The sequence below is a fragment of the Prinia subflava genome, chromosome 16 (assembly GCF_021018805.1).
Source record: "Prinia subflava isolate CZ2003 ecotype Zambia chromosome 16, Cam_Psub_1.2, whole genome shotgun sequence".
Taxonomy (NCBI): domain Eukaryota; kingdom Metazoa; phylum Chordata; class Aves; order Passeriformes; family Cisticolidae; genus Prinia; species Prinia subflava.
In genome coordinates this window covers 9090186-9106611 of record NC_086262.1, presented here as the reverse complement: position 1 = coordinate 9106611, position 16426 = coordinate 9090186, and the positions used below count along the sequence as shown (strand labels likewise).

Here is a 16426-nt window from a genome sequence, read left to right as displayed (position 1 = left end):
CCTCCAGCCGGGGCAGCCCTGGCTGCCTTCCCCCAGATGCTCAGCGCTGTGCTCCCGGTTCCACCCTGAGGTCCTGAAACAAGAGAGTATTTCAGCGGAGGGGGGGAGAAGTAAAAAAGAGGCCATTCCTTGTCTCTGTCCCCTCGGACAAAAGTCCCAGCCGGGAGGAAATGAGGAGGGCAGGGGCCGTGTAGCCAGGAGCACGAAGCCGCCCCCCGAGAGGGGCTCTGCCGGGCGGGAGCCGCCGGGCGGGGGGGCCGGGCTCGGGGATGCCTTCGGCGGCAGCACCGAGGTGCGGGGCGGCCGGCGCCGCCGCTCTCCCGGTGCGGGCGGCGGTGGCCCCGGCCCTCCCCCGTCTGCGGCACCCTGGGACGGGGCTGACGTCAGGAGGAGACGGGGAAATCTCCCAAGAAAACCCTGGAGCGGCGGCCGGGACGCGCACAGCGCCCGCCGGGCCCGGCACCCCGCGGCCGCCGAGCGCACCACCCGGTGAGTTCCCCACGCGTGTCCCCGCCGGCCCGGCCCGCCCCACGCTTGTCCCGCCCGTCCCTGCCGTCCCTCCCGGTCCGCCCCACGCGTGTCCCGCCCGTTCTGCCGTCCCTCCCTCCCGCCCCACGCGTGCGCCCCGCTCCCGGCCCGCCCCACGCCGCCAGTGCCCGCTGCCGTCCCCCGGAGCCGTGCTGCCCCAGCCCCGCTCGCCTCCGCGGGGTCTGCGGGCGCGGCCGGGGTGCGGAGCGTTCCGGGGCTGGAGACAAAGCGGAGCCGGCACGGGGAGCGCCCCTGGCCGCGGCCTCGCCTCCCGCCCGGCGCTCCGCGCTCCGCTCCCCGCGCAGTCCTTGACATCTTTATACCGTGTATAAATTCTTTCGGGGCCTCTGCGCTTCGTCAGCTCTGACAAATGCGCTGGGAAAGGCAATTCCAGAGGGGTTACCTCATTTTATAATTTTTTTATGTGTGTATATATATATATATATTTAATTTTTTTTCCAAACGCACCGTAATGTTTCCAGCCCCCAGCGCTGCTGCTCGGGTCGTTCCGCGGCTCGGCCCCGGTGCTCCCGGCGGGGAGGCCGGTGGCGGCAGCAATGCCCGGGGCGGGCCCGGCGGGGTTGGGGCTCCCCGGGACGAGCCGGGGGTGCGGGAGATGCGGCCGGGGCTGCGCGGAGCCTCCGCGGGGCTGCGCTGCCGCGGGGAAGAGACGGCGGCTGCTGGAGATGCGCAGGGCGCAGAGACCCTGGGCCGTCCATGAATTTTCCCTTTCGGGAAAATAATATTCTACGGCCCCTGTGCTTTCTTCTTCTTGGTTTGGATTTTTTGGGCTTGTTTTTATTTTAATTTTAAAAATAGGTACCATCTTTGGGAATTGCATGTATCGCGGTTCCACGCAGCTCCTGTGGAGGAGTAAAGTCGTGGAACTGGGGAAGAAATGGTTTTTCTCCGCGTGTTAACTCCGCTTAAATGGACATGAGGAATGCCCACTGATGTTATCTTTCGGGGATTTCGTTTTTAGTCTCGCGTTAAAAACTTTGTCACTAAGCGAGTTTTCTATTATTTCTGTTATTCTCCATTACTTCTTCCTCTTTCCCCAAACTTTGGTGACCACACTGCAAAGTCCGAGTCACGAATTGAACATAAAATGATACGCAGTGCTTGAATCGAGAGCCTAGATGTTGTTTGCTTTTTTTGATACTAATTTAAACATATATATATATTCCATTTAACAAACCAAATGTTCTTCAGGTTATTCCCTGCGCCAGCTCCAGACGCCTATATAAAAACTGACTTCCAAATATTTCCTGAGGTCTACTTCACTGGCGAAACTTCCCCAAAAATCCTTCATTTGTCTGAAATATGAACAAAGTCCTTGGAAATCCCGCCACATTTCCCTGGGAAAGTTTTAGACGAGTTAGAGGCGCCTGAGACCGAGGCAGATTTTTCCTGCCGAAACTCACTGCTGAACAATAACCTGGTGGCTCTGCCACCTCTGCTTTACAGTGCGTTTTATTGTTCATGCATGTGTTATTATGAAAATGTGTATTTCCATACATTGTATATAATTAATTCTATTTTTATATATTTTTTATAAATATCTCTTTCTTTTTGGGCTTATGGAAGGGCGCGCATTTCTCGCAGAAAACGACCGCAGATGAAACAATTCATTATTTCCCTCCCGTGATGTACCGCTCGGATATATATTGCTTTTAAATAACAAAAGGGGAGGAGAAAACATTCTCTAGTAAAGCCGAATCCCTTCGTTAGACCGCCTCCTAAACGTGCTAATAAAAGTAATTCGTTTTATTTGCCCTGAACTTTTATATCTAACCCGGCGCGCTGATTAGCACAGCCCTCTGGAAGGCGGTGTCTTCCTATCTCTCCCCGAGATGTGCCCGTGAAGATACGGCCGTTCCCACAATGAAAATGGAGAGAAAAGTGTCCCGTGCCTTTATCTCGGCTGTGTTTGCTCGTGGGGCAGTGGAGGCCAGAGGAGTAGGGCCGAGAGCAGAGCAGCTGGGCGAGATCAGCCTTTTGGGGGGAAATAAGAAAAAAAGAAGAAAAAATTGAAAGGAGAGGAAGAAAAAAAATATATATATATATATATATGGAGATGGGCGAGGAGGAGAAGGAAAGAAAATAAGAGAAAAATGTAAAAGGAAAAAAGTATAAAAGGAGGGGAAATAAACAAAATAATATAAAAGATAAGCTGATTGTGCTCAAAGGTTAATTACTTCTCTGTTCTTGCATTTTAAGGCAGGAAATGTGTGGGTCTTCGCTGCTGTTTTAAGCACATTAAAGAGTCCAGCGCATTATTAGAATATTTCAGCCCTTCAGGAAATGTCCTCTTGAAGGGAAATGTGTTTCTCCCATCCAAATGCTGGAGCAATTAAGAGGTTGCTCGCCCAAAACAAAGTGGGGAGAAACCCACAAGGAAACCTAATGTCGTTCATTCTAAATGTAGCCTCTTTTTTCTCCTGAAGAAGAGTCTTCAACAAATGCTGACGGAGTGCTCGGGCCTCTGATTATCCTGTTTCAGAGGCATCTTTTTGAGCCCACAAAAGAGCCACATTTCGGGATCTAAAGATGCACAGAGTAATATGAGCAGGCTGCCTAGCAAACTCCGGTGCCCCTTCCTCCATCAATTAATCAGAAAAGCATGTTCGCTCTGCCCAGAGAGGGAATTGTGTGGCTATATTGTGATTTTCCCCCTTTTTCCCCCACCTAGGGAAAAAAAAAAAAAAAAAGAAACAACCCAGATTGCTGAGCTGTCCATCCTCCGGCTGTGTCATTGCAGTGCACTGGCACTCTCCTACTCACATCAGGTTTATTAGAGATAAATCCAAAGCGCTGCTAGCAGCAAATTCATGTTTTTTTGGAGCGGAGTTCAGTGGTGTGACGGATGCGAGGGGGGCTGGAAGGCAGCTCCTGGCATGGGTGAGGCTGTGCCGCCAGGGGTTTGGGGGTAAAAGGAGTTGTCCCAGGTCGGACAGCTACGAGATGGTTTTATTTTCGGGGTGCTGGTAGAATGACGGCCGAAGTGAACAGGCACCCTCCCACTCCACCCCCGACTGCTTCCAGCTGCAGAAACCCGAATAAGAAAACCGTTTCTCCAGCCGTCAGTCGCTGCATTTCAAGAAAGCCTTGGGGTATCATTTGTATCTGTCAGAAAACATTAAGCCTTCAAGTTTTTCATCCCAAGTTTTTTCAAGCGCTGCCGCTGGCCACCGCGCCCGGGGGAGCCCCGGGGCGGGATGCGGATGGCGGGGAGGCAGCCCCGGGTACCCCAGGTGCCCCGGGAAGTGTCCCGGGCCAGACACCTCCGTGTGTGTTTCCCCCACGGTGTTTCAGTGGCGGGGAGAGCCGAGGTGGTGGGGCAGGCTCGGCCGGACCGAGGGGAGCGGGATGGGGCAGGGAGGCAGTGGGAGGCCGGGGGCGCCGAGAGCGGCCGCTGGAAACCCTCCGCAGAGCATCCGCGGCGCGGACGGGCCCTGCGCTCCTGCGGAAGGCGGAGGCTTGGCCGATATACGGAGGGACGAAGGCTACGGGTCCAAAAGAGGTTGATTTCGTTTTGCTCTATTTCTTAGGAAAATTGCTGTCCTGGCTGCGCAGAGGAGGACAGGCCGGCCGGGAGCCAGCGTAATTTTCCACCTTCCCCTCCTGAGCGATTTAACACGCACTTCGGGCTGGGTTTCTTGCCTCGCTCTGCTTCCCTCCCCACCCTGCCCGTGGGGGACCCGGCCCTAGCTCCGGCAGAGGTCGGGGGGTTCTGGGGCTTCTTTCGCCGTTTTGGGGGTTTTGCTTCCTTTTCCTTTCAGGTCGGGTCGAGCAAGGAGAGCAGAACTTTGCCTTGCGCAGGGGCATAAACGCCGATCTCCACCTTGTGCGTAAGGGTCATGCTTTTGATTTGGGGTGATGCTGTTTTGGGGCAGGACACCCCCGGAACCCTTCCACGGCGGACACCACCCCCACGGTGCAGCGCAACAACAACCCCCGCCCCCGCAGCGCGCTCCGTGCTCCGCGGGGCACCGCGCAGCCCTGCGCACACCCGGGCGCGCATCGCCGGACCCTGCTCCTTCCGACACGCGTGGTCACCCCGTGGGGAGAGCCACGCATCGGCAAAAGCGTGCCCGCGGGGCGCTTTTTGGATGGTTCCACTATTAAAAGTTGTTTCCCTGCAGCAGGTCCAGTCTCCTGGGTTCAGCGAAGGGGGCGACGGGGGAGGCTCGCGGTCTTGGTTTGGGCTTGGTTTGGCTGGGATTGCATTGTTTGGGTTTGGCTTGGTCTGGTCTGGTTGCATTCGTTGCAGTTTGGTTTGGTTTGGTTTGGTTTGGTTTGGTTTGGTTTGGTTTGGTTTGGTTTGGTTTGGTTTGGTTTGGTTTGGTTTGGTTTGGTTTGGTTTGGTTTGGTTTGGTTTGGTTTGGTTTGGTTTGGTTTGGTTTGGTTTGGTTTGGTTTGGTTTGGTTTGGTTTGGTTTGGTTTGACTGGGTGGACTTGAGTTTGGCTGAGCTGGATTTGGTTTGGTTGGACTGAGTTTGGAGTTGTTTGGACTGCGTTTGGCTGGGTTTGGTTGACCTGAATTTGGTAGGGTTTGCCTTGAGGGGCTTCTCTTGCCTCATAGCAGCTCTGTTTTTCAGAAGGTTTCCCTCTCTTCTCGGGCAGAGGTGCGCTTGGGAGGAGGTGTCTTCATTTTTGTAACGATTCCCAATAATTTATAGACTGAACCTGAGTCTATACAACGGTAATAAATCTGAAAAGGAAAAGCTGGCAGAGGCTGAACTTCATCACCTGATATACGGCCCAGGTGGTTTGGCATTGGCTGCAACCACCGCAACCAGCCGGCGATGGGAGCACGTCTCCCAAAGCAGGGACGCCCTCCAGACTCCTGGGGGTGAAAGGGCCCTGTCCCCTCGGGGGCAGTGCGAGTCCCGCTCTCGGACAGACGCGTCTCCTCTTCATGGGGCTGTCACTGGCGTGGCCAGCGCCGAATTATTTCTAAGCGCCATCCTTGGTTCTGGGGTTATTTATAGCAGGAGGAAGCGGAGCGGTTTTATTTTCGGGTTTCCAGCCTTTCGCGGATCCCTGCCGCGGTCCCCGGGAGCGGCGGTGCTGTCCGGCCACTCCACGCGGAGCGTTCCCACCAAAGCTGTCCCGCTAGCCCGGGTCCCCGCTGGAGCTCCGCGGGTGCCGCTGGCCCCGGCCCCACCCTCCCTCCGCCTCTGCCCGGCCCTTCCCACGCCCACGCAGGTCGCGGCTCCCCAGGGCCGTCCTGGCCGAGTCTCTGCGGCCGGGCTGCCGCGGCCCCTCCTCCTGCCCGCAGCTCCTCAGCCCCCGCCAGGTGGGAGAAGGGGAGCCGGAGCCCGCTGCCCCCGGCCTGCCCAGCCAGCGGGGCCGCTGGGCCGCTGTCAAATCCCGGGAAGAGCGGCCGGCTCCGAGTGGGACATCAGGGCTTGCCTTGGGCCGTAGTCTGGCTGGAAGGTGAGCCGTGACGTCAGGGAGGCAGCGAATGACGTCACGCGAATGGCCCCGTGACGTAGCGCCCAGTGGAAGGAGCCGCGGCTGAGAGCTGTCCCCGCCATCCCGAGGCAGAGAGCGCTTGGATGGCAGGAAAGAGGAAAAGCGCAGACCTGGGGGTCACCGCTCTGGGGGCACGCTCTGTTGTCGTGACATAAGTGTCGCGAGCAGGGGATAACCGCGAGGAAGAGATTCCGAGCTGTAGGACCGTGCCCGCTCCACAGAGCGCCGAGTGACAGCATGCCCTTAAAAATGCACGTATGATTTACGTGTGAGACACACAGAGAAGACAGATACATGGTATGGATTAGACAGATCTAAGATACAGATTTGCCAGATCTATGACATAGACACATTCTCCCACCGTGCGCAGGTGCGCGGTAAATGCCTGCCCACACCGCGGCCCGGGCGCGGACACTCCTGGAGACCGTCAGGAGAGAACCGGGAGCTGCTCCGGCTGCCGAGGGCCAGCCCGTCCCTCTCTGCTCAAGGGCGGTATCGGGGGATGCCCACCCCGGTGACACCCCGGGAGGAACCGAGGCCTGCCTGGGAAGACAACCGGACCCGGCACTACCGCGGCCGCCGCCTCGGTAGAACCACGCCGGTGCCCGGGCAGAGCCTATCTTTGAGCCCAGCCTGGAGGAACTGAACCTAGAAAGGAATATTTTAAAACTAGATTTTACAGAACAGAATAAAAACTGTAATAAGGTGTATTAAAAAAATAATTAAAATTTTTTTAAAAAAAAAGGAAAATTAAAAGGAACCAAAATATGCTGCCTCCTGTTCTGAGGCTGCTGTGAGCAGTAGGTTTAAAATAGCCGGAGCGGAGCCAGGCTGTTGGCAGACTCGTGGAATCATAGAACCATCAAGGTTGAAAAAGACACTTAAGGTCAAGGAGTCCCACCGCCTCCCGCCAGCACGGCCCGCTGGGCTCCGTCTCCCTTCGGCCGAAGGCGGCAGCCCGGGGTCGCCCTGCCGCCCACGGAAATAAAGGGAAAAAGGGGACAGTGAAGGGTCTCAGTCACGGTGTACATTTGCAGCATATTCACCTCCCTCCTCCTTGGGAGAAAGGCCGCTCCCACCTCTTGCTTCTCACACGGGAGGAGGTCTCCATCCTTCCCGTGCCGTGCCTCAGCATCAGCTGAGCCCCTCGAGGCCCAGAGACCCTGGTAAATATTTGCATTTTCAATCACGTCCATCTTAAACAGCCCCTAGGTTGTCTAGTTCACCTCGGGTGCTCGAAATTCCCAGTCGTTTGCAGACTCCTGAGCGAAGTTCAGCCGGGAGCGGCGAACGGGCAGAAGGACATCAAGATGTCACTAAAAAAAAAAAAAAAAAAAAAAAAAAAAAATACAACCACCACTCCACAACAGAAAGAACGAGAGCTCGGGAGAGCTGACCCTGACAGCATTCACATGTACATCCCCTGAACGGTGCTTAAGACCAGAGGTGAACGGGCTGGGAGCTTTGGGCTCCCCCTGGGGTCCCCGGGCCTTGCGGGGCGCTGCCAGGGGTGCGGGGTGGGCCCAGCCCCATCTCCCCGGCGGGGTCGGAAAAAGCCTGTGCGGCTGGAACACTGCTCCGCTCCACTTTTCCATAAAACAGTTCAAAAGTTCTCTCCCACATCTTTACTTGATTTGAAAGCAAAATAGAGTGTCAGGACAGATCAGTTAAAGTGAGCCGAGAAAGTAGAGAGGAGAGAGGGTCCTTTCCCTGGGCAGTCACAGCCAGGTTCTTCCTCCTGTGTCACTTCTCCCTTTTCCCCTCATCCCCGGTACCTGTGGGTCCCACCTTCCTTCTCCCGTGGGTTTTTCCACTTCGCCAAAACACCGAGGTGTTATCCAGGAGGGCTAAGGCGGTATCCCGGCCTGCACGGGCAGCACCGGGGACCGGCCCTGCTCCACACGCCCCTGCCTCGGGACAGGGCGCACCGTGACCGATGCAGGACAGAGGGGCTGCCGAAGAGGGGTGGGGGTCTCCCACTCCCTCCCCGCCGGCTGCCCCGGCCCCCGGACTGGCACGGCCGCAGAGACCCCTCCCGAGGGTCACCGCGAGTTCGGCTGCAGCAGAGAAATTATTTGTTATTAATCATGTGCTGAAAGATGATGTGATGGGAGAGATGGCACTGCCGCTGCAGGGCCCGGGCAGCGGTGTTATAACCCCAGCAGCCTGGAAAATAATGTTTAAAAAGGTTAAAAACAGTTCAGACAGAGTCTATAGCCCAAGCACCCCTCACGGAACATATTCCCCGTGGGACTGAAACATACGGTGGGGTCGCTCAGCCCTGCAGAGATCCCGAGGAGTGCGCGGGTGCGCATCCATTGCTGGGTGCGGAGGTTCCGCGGGTCGTGAGGCCCAGCCTGGAGGGGTGTGGGGATACCCGTGGGGTGCCGTGCTGCGCGGGGGCGCAACCTGCGCGCTGCCGGCTGGTAGGGGATTAGGAGGGGGGCGAACTGACGGAGTGATGGGGGCGGGCGGGGGTCCCCAGCGGATTGTTCGTCTTTCCATTCGTTTGTGAAATATTTTGAATACATCACCGAGTTTGGGGGAGGAGGCGCGTGAGGAGAAGGAGGAGGGAAGGCACCCCCGAAGGAGCCGCGGCCAGGCGGGGAGGGCCGGGCGGGGGCGGCGGGGGCCGCGGTCTGGCCGCGGGCGCGCAAGGGGCGAGGATGGCGGGGAGAGCGGAGGCAGGTCCCGCGCGGCCGGGCTGGGCCAGCGCTAGATGGAGTGATGCATGAGCGAGACGGGGAGGTTTTAACCTTCAGGGGGAGGAGCCCCGTTTAACTACAGGCATTTGTTCTAGGGCAGGTCACTTTAATCTCTTTAGCTTTAAACTGTCCAACTCGCAACTCGCGTTTCTCTATAAGGGATCTTTACCACTTCCCTGCCTATGCGGCCGGAGCGCCGTGCCTCTCCCCAGCAGAGACAACCGCCTTCCAGGCACTGCCCAGATTGCTTCCGACACCCTTAAAATAATACTGTTAGTAATAAGTGGATTTGCTTTTGGTTTTTGTTGATTTTTTTCTTCTTTAAAAAAAAAAGCTCCTTGTTCCTTTCTGTGTGGAATAAACACCTGCAAACTCCCCCAGGCAGCCCGGCGCCCCTGCCATGGATTCCTTTAAGGGTGGAATGAATTTGGAGAGACTGCCTGAGAGCTTGAGACCCCAACCCTCCCATGACATGGCTTCCAGCTTCCATTTGCAAAGATCCTCGGAACCCAGAGACCCGATCGACAACTCAGCCAGTGAATCCTCCGACACGGAGGTGCCAGGTAACCCTCCCCCTCCCCCCGGCCCGCTCCCCCCGCGCTGCCTCCCCCTCCCCACCGCGCCTTCCCTCCGCGGGGCGGCCGGGGGTGCTGTGCCTGCACCCCCCGCGCAAGCGGAGGGGATGGAGGGACGAGGGTGAGCAAGAACTGCCGGTGATCGCGGCGGCTCCATCCCAACCGAGCCCCGGGAACCGGAGCGGGGGGCAGGGGCCCTCCTGGAGCTGCCTCCCCCACCGCGCCCGGCGCTGACAGCCCGCCGGGGGGGGACACATGGCTCCGTGGTCCCATCCCAGAAGCTGCTCTCGTTTATTATTTTTTATCATTATTTTTAAATTTAAAAATGTAGTTATTAATTGATGGGGTCGGGAGGAAGGGGGGACTTTTCGGGGAGTGCGGTTTTGCTGGATGTTTCTGAAATAATGTCAGCTTTTGCCCGGGTTTATTTTCCAGCTCGGGTGGTGCAGAGATGGAAAAAGATCTCTCTGTCAGCGAAAAAAAAATTTAAAAAAAATTAAAAAGAAAGAAAGGGCAGGCAGAGCCGGAGAGACAGCGTGGGGCCAAGGCAGGCAGCGCGGGCCGCCGCGGAGGGGATGTGCGCGGCCGCGGAGAGGTTTTGCGTGGGGGCCGAGCGCTTTCCCCGCAGGAAAAGGGAAGGATCCCCATGCCCTGACCACCGTGTGCGAGGGCTACAGGGAACGCTGTGCTCTCTCAGATTGCATTTAATTAAAACAACAACACTTTTAGAATGACAAGGAAAAGGTAGAAGAGAGGAACAAAAGCTTCAAGAAGGAGCGTGATATTTCTTCTCCAGTAAGGCTGTTTCAGAGGGAGTTTGTGTTTTATATAATTTCGATTTTTCTAATAGCTATTTTTGCTCTTCGGAGTTTTCAGCCTAGAGAATGGCTGTGGTAAGAGTCGGTCCCAAAGTGGCACTCGGTGATAAAGAGGGTTTGGGTTGTGCCTCCCGGCCTGATTCGCAAACAAAGTTAGAGACCGGCGTCTGGAAGGGACACCGAGATTAGAGGGGATTATTGGAGATTAGAGAGGGAGATTTGCTCCATTTTGCCCTACCCCTGTGTGTGACCCCTCGGTGCTGCCGGAGAGTTGAGGAGCTGCCTGCTTTACTTCTCCGAGAACCTGCAAAATACCTTTAGACTTTAATATTTTTAATGGTACAAACATAGTTCCAAAATCCCATTAAAGATGCCTTCCTTTACGATTTGGAATTCTGTCACAACCCTGCGCTGAGGCCGGATTTTTAGGGAAGACAGGGAGAGTTAAAGTCAGCACTGGGATCGGGATCACTGCCTCTTCCCGATCGCCCCCGCTCCCTCTCGGCCCGGTTTATGCGAGCGATTGGCAGCCGAAAGCGGGAGGATTTGTTTTGGCGGGGTTATTTTTGTTTCTGTTTCGCAGCCGGGCCATGCGGCCGGGCCGCTCTGCGGGCCAGGGGCCCTGGGGCCGTGGGCTCTGTGCTGGGAGGCCTCGGCTGCGCTGCGAACCCCGCAGAGCCATCGGCACTTTGGGGTCCGCTGAGCACCCGAGGCTCGCTCGCACCCTCACCCCTTTTCCCGTGGAGGGTTCCCAGCAAGGTGCGATTCAAGGGTGACTTTGCAAGGACGAGCCCTTCCGGGCTCTGGATTCAGCACGCGATTATTTTTAGACTCCCGCTTACCTCATAGAGGTCGGGGCTGTAGAAATGCCCCCGGGCCCGCGGGCGACGGGAGAAAACCCTCTGAAAGGGGGTTTAAAAAAAAAAAAGAAAAAAAAAAGAAAAGAAAAGAAAAAGAAAACCTTCTTAAAAGGAGGAGGAAAAACCCTCAATTCTAAAGGAGAAACTCGCCGCGGTTTGTCCCTTCTGCAGCAGCAGGACCGAGGCCGGGGTTGGCGGCGGCCCCCGGCCCAGGCCGGCAGTAACGTTGGTTCAGGGCCTTGAGTCCCGCCCCGAGCGCTTCAGCCGGGACAAACCGGGCCGAAACCGGACTGGGAGAGCCAAAGACCCCGTTAGGAAATGGGAGAGGGGATTCGCAGGGTCGGTGTTGAATTCCTGCTCCCAGCCCGCGCAAATCCCGGCTGAAAAAACCCTCCTGGGTGGTTTGTTTTTTTCTTTCCTTCTTCCAATATGATTTTTGCGCAGGGCTTCGCTCAGCCCTGTGTTAAAATAAACACCAAAATCCTAAAAGATGAAGAATAAAATAATTACGAAAAGAGAATGAAGTGGGGGAGCGGAGAGGGGCCTTTTGCAATTAATTGCTCCTGGATTTTCCACCCCTGCCCTCCCAAAGTTTCCTGTCGCGGCCGAGCACAACAAAGACAATGGAGCAAAGATCACGGCTCGGTTTGCAGGGAGCGAGAAGGTGCCGTGGAAAGGCGGAGCGGCCGGGGACACGGGGACCCCGCTCCCCAGAATGCAGTCACCACCGGGCCCGCTCCGAGCCGCTCTGGGCTCCCTCCTGCTGCGCCCCTGGGTGCCCCGGGCCCGGCGGGGCTCCGCGCTCCTGCCCCAGCCCCGACACGGGCCGGGTTGGGCTGCGGGGCTCGCTGGGTTCAGGGCCCAGCGGGACACGAGTGGGTGCCCCCACGCGTGCCTCCGGTGGGGTGGGCAGCCCTGGGTGCGGGGCGGGTGTATCTGCCTTTGTGTGCTTGTATTGGGAAAAAAAAAACCTAAAGAAAAAAAAAGAAAAAAAAAAAGAAAAAAAAAGAAAAAAAAAGAAAAAAAAATTAGGGGGGAAAAACAAATAAACCAACCATCCCCAACCCGACTTCCTCGCAGAAAAAGAGCGCAGCGGCGAGCAGAAAAACGAGGACGGGGCCGCCGACGACCCGGCAAAGAAGAAGAAGCAGCGGCGGCAGCGGACGCACTTCACCAGCCAGCAGCTGCAGGAGCTGGAGGCCACCTTCCAGCGGAACCGCTACCCCGACATGAGCATGCGGGAGGAGATCGCCGTCTGGACCAACCTCACCGAGCCCCGAGTCCGGGTAAGAGGGGCTGCGAACTCTGCCCTGGGGCCGCCGGAGCGTGGGGGGCTCGGGGAAGCCGCCCCTTCTGGGAGCGCTGCGAAGGTCTGCTCTGCCTGGATTTTAATGACCAAAACTGGGATCCAGGCCGGAGAGGAGAAACTCAGCTCTCGGCCACGGGGAGATGCCGCCCGCCGGCCTCGCCATGGGGACCGGTTCGAAAAATGGGCGGCGAGCAGTGCAGGGAGCAGCGAAAGGCCGGGGTGGGGAAGGGGCTGATGCAGGGGAAGAACCCTCTGGAGTGGGCGAAACGCGGAGCGGGGATGCAGCAAACTCGCGTCCCCTTGCTCTGGTTATTCCCAGCAAACCATGCCCCTCTCTACCGCGGCAGCGGGATGGCCAGACCCAGTGCTCACGGTGCGGGGCTCGGGCCCCTCCCGGCCGCGCATCTCCCAAGGCCGCGGGCTGTTTGCGGAGGGCGAAAGAGAAGGGCAGGGGCTGGGGAGCGGCCGCAAAGTCAATACGCGCTGAAGACACAAACTTCTACCGCCAAGGCGCTCCATTTTTACACTCTTCGGAGCTTATGCCACCATATTTATATATATATGTATGGTGTGTGTAGATACACATGTAGCGTGTGTATGTGTGGGTATATATATATGTATATATGCCCCTCTTAGACTCGCTGTTCGTAATGTTGGTGCAGACGGCGAGAAACATATATATATGTGTGTGTGTGTGCGTGTGTATATATATATATGCATATATGCCCCTCTTAGACAGACTCGAGGTTCGGTAATGTTGGTGCTTACAGCGAGAAACATATATATTATATGTGTGTGTGTGTGTGTGCTTCGGCGGTTCCTTAGAGAGATTTATGTGTGAAAGATCCTGGCCGAAGCGGCTCGGTCTCTATTGATCCATCCCTGTGCCTCGGTTTGTCCATCTCCCAAGTGCTTTTTTCCACCCGAGACATTTCCCGCACGGTGCCCACCACGGGACCGTGGGCTGAGCACGGGAGGAAGCGGGAGCTGCAGAGCGAAGCCCCACCGCATGGAAAAATCCACTTTTTCTTTTTTTTCTTTCAGTTTTTTTGTTTTTAACTTGGCAATTAAACCTTGAGTGACCAAATCGGATTACAGAGGTCTGCTTTTAACATTTAAAGAGTAAACACCCATCTAAAACAAATGCGTCTGAAAGCATTGTCTTAATTGAGTTTAAAACAAAACAAAGCCTGGGCATTAATACTGGTTGAATGTATCAGGGAGCAAATATAACTAAAATATGAGTTGCAATTAACATAATTTCGTTCTCCTTCTGTGTGGAGATGTTTGGGTTTGATGTTCTGAGATGGCAGATTGCAAATCTAACCTTAATTTGCTATGAGGGCCTTCCTTTAAAATGTCTAGGAGCCATAATTAAAACTATTACCCTCATTTTCAGGAAATTCCTGTCTGGAAGCACCTTCCGAGGAGTATATTACAGGTTTTGAACATGTTGGCTTTCGTTTCCTATTTATATAGGATTCTTTTTATTATTGTTATTTTTTTAAATAGACTCCGCCATCCGTTCCCCCACGGAGTTTCCATCCTCGAGCCCGGTATTTAATAATAGTTGTGCCATTTGTGTGCCGGGAGGGGAGGCCCCAAGAGCCGCCCCCCGCCTCCGCCCCGGCTCCGCAGGGAGCGCAGCCTGCGCGGGCCGGGGCCCGGTGTCCGCGGGAGCTCCTGGGCCCTGGCTCAGCGGGAGAAAGCCGGGGTGCGGTGGGGAGGATGCTGCCAGGGAGGCTCGCAGCCTGGGCGCAGGCGGCAGCAGAATTATGCAGATTTTTAACCAATTTTTAAAGATTTTTGAAGTTGCCTGGCTTCCATCACGGAGGACTCAAATGCTTTCCAAGGGAGACAGATGATAGATAGATAGATAGATAGATAGATAGATAGATAGATAGATAGATAGATAGATAGATAGATAGATAGATAGATATTATATACAAAAATAAGAGTGAGACTGGAGCCAGTTTTTGCATCAAACATCAGGACCAGCCCTTCTTCTCTGTTGCCTAGTTAGGGCTGTAAATTCCCATTAGATAGAAAGGCAGAGACTGCATCTATCCGAGGGCGATGCGGCGATTGATTTTTTTTTTTTTTTTTTTAAACCTAAGCATACTAATCCAATCCCTTTTTTTATGATCTGTAACAGGGGACTTTTATTACACAGCATTAGCGTTCGGAAACGCGGCAGGGCCGGGGCGAGCCGGCCCTAATCAGAGCGGGCCGTGTCTTCGCTCCCCGCCTGGCTCGGGGAAGGGGCGGCGGGGGCCGGGGGCCGCGGACACCCGCGCAGGCACCCTCGGCGGAGAGGCGGCCGCGCATCCCGGCCGGCACATCCCGGTGGACAGAGAGGGATGCGCGCAGAGCCCCAGGGGCGCGCAGCACCCTGCGGAGCGGGACCCCGTCCCGCGGGGCGAGGGGCGGCGGGACAGGCGGTGCGGTGCCGCGGGGCCCGCTCTGGCGGCGCGGAGGGGCTGGCCGGGCCGCGGGGAGCTGCGGAGACTCCGCACGGTCCGTGGGGTGGGCGGCTGCTGCGGGCCCGCGCTCACCGAGACGTGTCGCTCCCCCCTCCCCACGCAGGTTTGGTTCAAGAACCGCCGAGCCAAGTGGAGAAAGCGGGAGCGGAACCAGCAGATGGACCTGTGCAAGAACGGCTACGTGCCCCAGTTCAGCGGGCTGATGCAGCCCTACGACGACATGTACGCCGGCTACCCTTACAACAACTGGGCCACCAAAAGCCTCACCCCGGCGCCGCTCTCCACCAAGAGCTTCACCTTCTTCAACTCCATGAGCCCCCTCTCGTCGCAGTCCATGTTCTCGGCGCCCAGCAGCATCCCCTCCATGAACATGCCCTCCAGTATGGGCCACTCGGCCGTGCCGGGCATGGCCAACTCCGGCCTCAACAACATCAACAACATCAGCGGCTCCTCGCTCAACTCGGCCATGTCCTCGCCCGCCTGTCCCTACGGGCCACCGGGCTCGCCCTACAGCGTCTACCGGGACACTTGCAACTCCAGCTTAGCCAGCCTCAGACTGAAATCAAAGCAGCACTCCAGTTTCGGCTACAGCAGTTTGCAAAGCCCCGGCTCTAGTTTAAACGCCTGTCAGTACAACAGTTGACGGACTTGACACAAACCACCTCCGACAAAGCACCGCCGACAAAGCAAAGCAGAAGCAAAGCGACGTTTAACGGAAAAGAAAAAAAAAATATTAAACCCGATGATGATTAAAAGCAAAACTTAAGCAAGTGAGAGAGGGGAAAAAAATAAAATAAAGCACTCCTTCCCTCCTCCCCCCCCCCTCCAAAAAAAAGCCCCCAAAACTCCGCAGACTTCGACTGTTTAGGAAAAAAAAAAAAAGGCAAAACAACGATGCAACCAACAAAACAGCGCTTTAAAAATATTTTTTAAAACTAAAAAAAATTTAATAATAATAAAAAAATAACCCCATCTAAAACCGTAAACGGACCAGAAAACTTTTGCAAGAGACACCGAAATCTGGTACATGGATGAGTTGCAATTTTTTTCTCTGGATTATGCGGGTTGTATGTGTTTACTTGAACTTGCACAGGAGTCGGTAAGGCGGCCGCTGCCCCGCGGGGAGGGCGGCAGGACGGGACGCCTCGGTGGTAAGAGCTGGTGGGACGGTTCTTGGCCGCTTGTCGCACGGGGAGAGTTTGGTTAATGTTTACCACTGAGAAACAGAATCACACTCGGAAAAAAAGAAAAAAAAAAGGAAAAAAAAAAAAAAAAGAAAAAAAAAGGTTGGGGGAAGAGGGGAGGGAAAAAAATAAAAAAACCAAACAGCAGAGTAGAATCTGCGGGGGGAAAATGGTTGAAATATTAGGTATGAAACTATTAAAATAATAATGACAAGGGTCAACCACTTATATAAGGTTATATTTATATCTACCGTTGCATTGTGCAGGATCATTGTCCTTGGCCGTTGAATAAACTGTTTTTAAAATGCATGATTCTTGATGTTTTTTCTTTAGTTGGAAGTTCTAATCCAGTCATTCCTGATACTAAGCAGCTCAAGGTTCCTACCTCTTCATCCTTTCCAAAAGACTGCAGTATCCCCGGTTGTGAGAGAGCACAAAAACCCTCCAGCAATGCAAAAAGTGTTCATCTTTTTCCCCGTCCAA

At 55.5% G+C, this 16426-nt stretch overlaps 1 protein-coding gene across 1 annotated transcript; it reads left to right on the top strand.

Moving 5' to 3' along the window:
* The first annotated feature begins 272 nt into the window (after positions 1-272).
* On the top strand, positions 273-16044 carry PITX1 (paired like homeodomain 1). Its single transcript, XM_063413685.1, has 4 exons — positions 273-489; positions 9096-9277; positions 12048-12253; positions 14863-16044. The coding sequence occupies exons 2-4, from the start codon at positions 9115-9117 to the stop codon at positions 15400-15402; spliced, it is 909 nt and encodes a 302-aa protein (XP_063269755.1). The 5' UTR covers positions 273-489; positions 9096-9114; the 3' UTR covers positions 15403-16044.
* Positions 16045-16426: the final 382 nt, after the last annotated feature.

Bases quoted from the DNA above. Each gene is read 5' to 3' on its own strand.
- PITX1 (XM_063413685.1), top strand. From the start codon at position 9,115: ATGGATTCCTTTAAGGGTGGAATGAATTTGGAGAGACTGCCTGAGAGC. The intron at 9,278-12,047 runs GTAACCCTCCCC...ACTTCCTCGCAG, and splicing joins CTCCGACACGGAGGTGCCAG to AAAAAGAGCGCAGCGGCGAG. The intron at 12,254-14,862 runs GTAAGAGGGGCT...CTCCCCACGCAG, and splicing joins TCACCGAGCCCCGAGTCCGG to GTTTGGTTCAAGAACCGCCG.